The sequence below is a fragment of the Lepeophtheirus salmonis genome, chromosome 8 (genome assembly GCF_016086655.4).
Source record: "Lepeophtheirus salmonis chromosome 8, UVic_Lsal_1.4, whole genome shotgun sequence".
In the NCBI taxonomy this organism is placed as follows: domain Eukaryota; kingdom Metazoa; phylum Arthropoda; class Copepoda; order Siphonostomatoida; family Caligidae; genus Lepeophtheirus; species Lepeophtheirus salmonis.
Genome location: NC_052138.2, coordinates 37,539,550 through 37,547,113, shown reverse-complemented (window position 1 = coordinate 37,547,113; position 7,564 = coordinate 37,539,550). Strand labels below are relative to the sequence as shown.

The window sequence follows — 7,564 nt, the reverse complement described above, 5'->3', positions numbered from 1 at the left end:
AGCGGTAATATCCACTAGAAAATAGGCAGTGAGCCTTGAAGAGCAGACTAGTTATTATAACTACGAATCGCATTTTAGGCTAACCTTCCCACTCACTCACTCACTCCATCCATCCATTCTCCCGTACGTATAATCTTCAATAAGGGGGAGTTAGAGGGGAAGACATCAGAATTTCACTGGAACTGAGTCGAGGTCAGGGAATTCTTAAATGCTGTATAAATAAATATATACATACGTAGATTGTTTGAAGATGTTCGTTCTTATGCTACTGTAATTTCATGCTATTGGCGCCTGGTGGTGAGAGAAATAAAATGACTATGAGGGCTGCCTCGCGTCATGACTCATTTGAAGGCGAGCGTACACTATTCAACATAATATATAATTTATAAATAATTTATAGATGATACTATGAAATTCTTTTCTTATGTTAGATAATAAATTGTCTTATATGAATTAAATACATAATTATATATACTTTATTATTTTCATTTGTCCCTAATCAATCCTGTGGATCCGGCCCATCATTGAAAAGAGAGCAAATAAGTCACTTCCTTAATTTTATAGAATCGCCCAACCTTTCCTCCAAAAAATGAAATAAAAGAAAAAAGGCCTATAATCTCTAGGTATCAGTTATACAATCCTTCTAAGAGTTAATTCAAAATCAAACAACCAATCAACGTTCAGAACACTGATAAGAGGGGGAGGGTAGAAAAATTTACCTTTGAGAACAAGTGAGGTCAAGTTGACACACGTCGTTACCTGTATCATATCTCACAACCTATTATCCAAAAATAACCCCGAAAAATAGTCACAATGGTAGTAATTAACCAATTTTTCCAATCTACGGAATCTACTTGGGGATTGATCACAGATTAATAAAAAATAATGTATAATTACCTATCTACGTTCAGTACATAAATAGAATGAATGTTGCTTCATTAACACGCAAATTTACAATGTATTTGGTAGTCAACTGCCAGTATTTCTACTTCTTTTCACACATCTTTATTCATAACACTGATTGGGCGAATTCGAATGAGTTATTGTTAAGATATGAACAATCCTCCAAAATTATGGAATAATAAGTCCATATTTGAGAATAATTAGCAAACAAAATAGTACCAACAGATTTGCTGCCATTTTTCCCAGTGTCTCTTTTTTGTGGGAAAGGTTGTAAGAACAAGGTCAAAAGATGCAAAAAAAAAAAATATATATACAAATAAATACACGGCAAATTTTTGTGCTATATTGAGTCAAGGAATAGTCAATGATATAATAGACAAATTTGACAATGTTGTATACTCATGGAATTGTAAAATAATTTCAGAAAGTGAAAATCATCGATATACAGGGTGGGATTTTAAATACGGAATAAGTATTTTTACAACCCTCAAATCTATTTTTATGTAAGTGTTTTCATTGCATTGAGCTGACAAACCCTGTATCAGTTTAAATACAAAAACGTTGGGATGTCTTACAAACACGAACGTCGTGCAGATATTATTGTGTACCTCCGAGCCAGGCGCACGCTCAAGGATGCAAATAACTCCAGAGATAATGATGCTGGACACCTTAAATTGATGCTAACATATTTAACGTCATGCTAGAACGTTCAATAGGTGTAGTTTGTCGAAATTGAGTGATTGGAACCGGATTTATTCCTGAAAAACAAACAGTTTTAAGATATTTATGTAGTTGGTAAAGGTGATTCACTTCACTATAATTGACTTCTACATATAAGAGCAAAATATTTGTGAATTGCTTAATTAATTTTGGGAAATAAATTTGTACTATAGAGCTTTATTCTTAAATTTTCCGGATTTAAAATCCCCACCTCGTAGATATTTCAATTACAATTCTTAAATTAGGGATTATCCGAATGAAAATGCACTTCTATTGATTTCTGTTCCTCCTCTTTAGGTATGTTGTAATAGTAAAATAAGGCATAAAGAAAGCATACTATTTTGTCGAACGGAATAAGAATTTCTGTGTTGCCCAAAGGACATTGAGGTATATTAATTATACATACATATGTATAATCCATGAAGGCATAAAAACGATACATTATGGCCTTGATTATATATATTTTTTGCTTATAATATATTGCATACATAATTAATTCATTTTTTCATTTAGGATATCAACAGAAAAGTGTCGAAGTGATAAGGAACCTTTCAGTAATAAAAGAATGACAACCGGATCTTTGAAAAATCATGAAATCTCATTGAATATCCTTTTTTTTAAAGTAGAAAATTGTTACCTTTGATAATGATATATCAATTAATTTGAAACGTACACAATATGTACAATATCCTCAGCTGTTTTTGGCATTTTTCTCTCATTATTAAAGAAAAACGACGTCATTAGATTAAAAGAAGAAAAAAAAAGGATTTCTTCAGTTCTTCATCGGTGTTTATGACTTATATATATATATAATTTCAAGGATTTGTATATTGGATCATGTTACAACAGGCTGAGAATAATATTCGATGCAGTATTAGAAGTTCTTATATAGGAGGTATCCATCTTCTTAGTCTCTATATTTTTCGTCTTGTAACACTGTTTGAAGTAAATGATGATAATATCAATTCTACCATATGCTTAGTTTGCAGCAGTCGCAGCTAGCGAAACATGTATGTATGTCCACTCGTCCCAGTTCTTAATATTATTTTTATTTATCATTTTGTTCAATTGGAAATTCTAGAATTAGAGAGAAATAATATTATATATATATAAATGCAAGCAGTAGACGTCATTAGGAGGCGTTGGGAACAATCAAAAGAAATGCGCACCCTCGGAGCGTTATACTTTTTACTTCTTATTATTATTTTTGGAGGAGAATATCAAAACTATGTATTTTCGTCATTCAGTTACGACTGTGGGTGGCTCGTATGTGGTTATCATTTTGAAAAAGTATTATATTAATTGTTCGTCAAGTTGTATACTTAGAAAAAAAAAAAAAAAAAAAAGACAAGATTATCATCTCCTACAGTTTACTTTTGTAAGAGTGAGAATTGTTTTGAATGTGCTGAAAAAATTTAGTTTTTTTGATCCAAGAAGTGCATTGAAAGACAACCGACAACAACGTGGACTGATTTGACAGAAATTGTGAAGACATAAACGGAATGACCCAGGAAAATATCCATCTGGTAAGTTAGTCATTTATGTAAGAAAAAATTAAGGGAAGGAGCAGTGCTTTAATAAGAGGAGGCGAAGGAGAAGGAAAGAAGAAGGAAGGGAAAAGGGAGAAAAAAAAAGGGAAAATAATTTTAAGAAGGACTAAAAAAAACCGTAATGGAGTATGTCCTCATTCTGCATGTACTTAGTTATTTAGTGCGTGGAGATGGGAAGAGGCGACGGAGAGTGTGAGGGAGGGAAGGGGATGGAAGGAAAGAAGGAAACGAGAGCTAGATAGAGACTTGGAAGGGAGAATGGAATATTTGAGGGAGGAAGGAAGGACTTAGAAGGGAAGAATATCCCAAATAACTAAGTACTACGTACTAATACATACGGGATAGAAAGAGAGAAAAAGAGGATTTTGATATTGTAAGTGTAGAGGGGAAGGGGGAAAGAGAGAGAAGAGAAAGAGTGTGGGGAAATGTGGGAGAGAGAGAAGCAGGGGGAAGTTGATGGAGGAAAGGCGGTCCTTTAGATTTGAAAGACAAACTAAATATTTGCAGTCTCGAACTAGATTTACTACTCTTTGTAAATCCCCTACTGATGTGTTGTATTTCTTTATCAGGAAGAAGAGAGCGGCTCCTCATCAAGTGAGACGACGATGCGGACTTCCCTAACGAACTGCACCTCTCATCTAATCCAAGATGGCGATTTGCCGCAGATCGAGATTCCCAATGAGTCTGATCAGCGTTTCAGCGTACTTTCCTTTGAGCAAGTGAAGCGACTGAGTGACTTGATGCGAAGTGTGATCCCCATTCACGGACGTGGCAACTTTCCCACCATTGACGTGAAACTCTGCGATCTCGTGACCAAAGTACGATGGAAGTTGGAAACTGACTACAATATCCACGTCAAAGACATTCGTTTGAACGGATCTCGAGCCTCATCCGTCCTTGTGGACGAACTTATATCCTATAACGATTTGGATCTCATTTTTTCTGTGGATCTGCCTAACAATAAGGCGTATGATCGTGTCAAAATGGCTGTTCTTGATACACTTATTGAACTTTTACCTGAGGGAGTATCGCGGAAACGGATGTCTTCATGCTCAATGAAGGAGGCGTATGTCTCAAAAATGGTGAAGGTAAACGACTCTGACCGATGGTCTCTTATTACTCTGGGAAACAGCCGTAGCAAAACTGTGGAGCTCAAATTCGTAGATTCCATGAAAAGACAATATGAGTTTTCCGTGGATTCCTTTCATATACTCTTAGATACACTCTTCCTGTTCTATCAGTGTGCTCCATCGATGGAAATCAGTGAAAATTTTTATCCCACTGTTGTGGGGGAAAGCAAGTACAATGATTTTTCTGATGCATTGACGCATCTCTGTAAGAAGCTCATCGCAACCAGGAATCCGGAGGAAATTAGAGGTGGAGGTTTGCTCAAATATTGCTCTTTACTGGTTCGCAATTACAAGCCTGTGCGAGCGGATGAAGTCAAGTCTATGGAACGATACATGTGCTCACGATTCTTCATTGACTTCCCGGATATTAGTCAGCAACAAGCGAAATTGGAAAATTACTTGTGGAATCATTTTGCAAGCACTGAAGACCCACAAATCAAATACGACTACCTCATAATTTTGTACCAGGTAGTCAACGAGAGTACAGTTTGCTTAATGAATCATGAAAGGAGACTCACTCTTTCTCTTATCGAAGACTTGGCCATGTCCATATATAACAACTCTCAGATTGATTATTCTGACAACAGTGATACTTGCTCGACTACATCATCTTCCTCCAATTGTAGTCTAAAACAACTCTCGATTCCTCATCCACCTCCGACATCATCTCCTTCACCTACGCAGCTTCAGCCTTCCACCAATGGAACCACCATGATTCCCACTTATGAAATTGTTACTTCTGTTCAACCTACGGTCTATTATTCATCTAATAATGGATACTATTTTGTAAGTTCAGCTTCTCCTCCTTTGCAGTCAACGGGTCCCTGCATGACCTGTTCCTGCAATCAATGGGCTAACACCATCACCGTTACCAATGGTCAGCAACAAAGTAGTAATCCTGTATGCTCTTAGAGTAAGCAACCTATTATCTTAATAAGGACACTTATGGTTGTGCAAAATTAAGATACAAAATACTGTAGTTATATAATTAAATGAATCAACAACGAAATTCATTTCGTTTAAAAAAATTTTATCAAGAATTCATTGGATAATGATACTTTCGTGTAATCATGATCAGAAAAGAAAAAATGAAAGAAATAACACAAAAAAAAAAAAAAAAAAACACAAAAAAATGTAGTCCTCTTTAGATTTACTTTATCAGAAGTACGTGAATTTCTATCAACGTGAATGCTGCAAGCGCTATAGACCATAGCAGTTTTAGACGATTCTGGAAACCGAGAAATTGAGGCTTGGTAATACAATTGACCCACTTTGTTATTCTCCCCATTTGCTGCTGCCTCTCGGTTTCTTATTCTTGCCTTTATTCTCACATGTGTATGTGTGTCTCCCTCTGTTCGGCTTGGATTCACGTCAGTTAATACCTACCACTCTTAATTGTAAGTTTGCAAGAGTTTTTATTTTTTTATATTTTCCAAGTCAAAGGACAAAAAAAACCCTCTCAATTTAAGCATCCTTTTGCCCACTGATTCAGAACGCGCGTACAAGTAATCTTCTAAATAAAAAAAGAAACTTGGCAATCTTCAAAATAACAATTGAATATACTAAATTTTTCTATTCACCGCGTAGTTCATTTTTTGCCTTGTAACTTGAGACTTAAACTTTATAAGAAAATTTCAAACTATTTAGGCTACACCACCTTCTTTCTTTCTTTCTGATAAATAAATCTAGGTTAAAAATATGTTAACTGAATTTTATATGTCATGTTATAAGCTACATTACTATTATTACTACCTTTTAATTGTTTATTATGTAAATTTTTAATGGATTACTTTGGTTTATGATGATGTCATTGTTGTATTTTTTTATTACAGATATTTCATTCCAAAATTTTACAGAAGGAGAAAAGAGAGGAAATACTCCTAAATAATTTTAGCTTTTCTACGCGGAAAAAAAAAATAATTATTTTAAAAGTTATCTTTAACGAAAAAATTGTAGTGTTACAAAAAAAAAAAAAAAAAATATTAAACCCAAAAATATATTTACCCTCATAAGAAGCATAGAAAAATTATTTTAAAAAGTTGAACTGTGATAAGACTACTTGGGTCCAGTTGGTTTGATAACAAAAGAAAAAAGGAACATAACGTGAATTTTATTATTATAATTTCTTCTTCTGTAACAAATAATAATGTAAATGTGTATGGAATCAAAAAGAAAAAAATTATAAGCATATATCAAATCTTGAAAATCAATCTCTTCATAGTTATTAAAAAATTAAATACTAACTAAATAAAGGAATTAGTCTATTTTATCTGTAATTACATAGCACTGACAAAATAATCATTACTAAATCGTATTGCTGAATTACACTGTAACCCACTACATCACAAAAAATATGTTTATATTGTGTGAATGGCATTTCTCTTTAATTGATCTCAATGTCAATTTTTGCATATTTTTTATTATTAATTGTTCAAAGATTATTTACGATATATCATTGCTATGTTGTTTAGACATGAAATAAGTAACTTCCTTCTTCCAAATACTTTTCGTAATACAAATTAATAAAAGTTGAGATTTTTGTAGTATGAAGAAAAAAGCAAAAAATCATTTCGCCTCCCCCCCATTCAAGTAACTTGTGCAATTTTTTTCTTTTTGATATTAAAAAAAATCTAATGGACTCTTTTTTTTTTTTTTTTTTTTCATCCTGTGGTTTATTCGAGATATTTCGAGATTATTATTATTTCATGCTTTAAGGAATATAAATTCAAAGATGAAGAACATGGAGTAGCAGACAGCAAATTGTTACATTATTGACTAATGATTAGGCATTTTTTACAGTTCGATACATGATATATATGTATCATTACTATACTTTTTCTCCAAGAAAGCCTTTTAAGAAACATCAACCATAATTATAATTACCATTATTGTGAACCTGTGACACTACTGTTACTTATTTTTTAAATATCACCACTCAAATAAATAGCTCATCATCAATTTTGTATATTGTTTTAGTTTTTTTTTTTTTTTTTTTTTTGAAGAGAATTGACACAAAATCCTATTTAAGAAGTAAATAATAATAATTACTCGGGAAGAAGTTTAATAAATACCTCTACAAAAGAAAGAAATATATATTTATATTATTTTGCCAAATCATTGTTGCTTCGGATAGAAAAAAATGTATACACAATGTCAGAGTGTAATATCTTTGTACCTCTTACTTAATGTTGTCCACTACATACATCACACCTATAAACACATACGCATACTTTCATATATATATATTTATCTATCTCGCTT

At 33.0% G+C, this 7,564-nt stretch overlaps 1 protein-coding gene across 12 annotated transcripts; it reads left to right on the top strand.

Annotated features, from left to right (window-relative positions):
- Window positions 1-2,856: 2,856 nt before the first annotated feature.
- Window positions 2,857-7,261, top strand: LOC121123631 (terminal nucleotidyltransferase 5C). Of its 12 annotated transcripts, none has more exons than XR_011781508.1 (4): window positions 2,857-3,149; window positions 3,743-5,700; window positions 6,136-6,451; window positions 6,995-7,261. XR_011781508.1 is itself a non-coding variant. In XM_040718766.2 (2 exons), exons 1-2 carry the CDS (start codon window positions 3,126-3,128, stop codon window positions 5,213-5,215), a joined length of 1,497 nt encoding a protein of 498 aa, XP_040574700.1. In that variant the 5' UTR covers window positions 2,857-3,125; the 3' UTR covers window positions 5,216-6,134. The 12 variants fall into 12 exon arrangements, 1 of the variants encoding a protein (XP_040574700.1); XR_005866042.2 differs by having other exon boundaries at window positions 6,985-7,261; XR_011781507.1 differs by having other exon boundaries at window positions 6,136-6,459.
- Window positions 7,262-7,564: the final 303 nt, after the last annotated feature.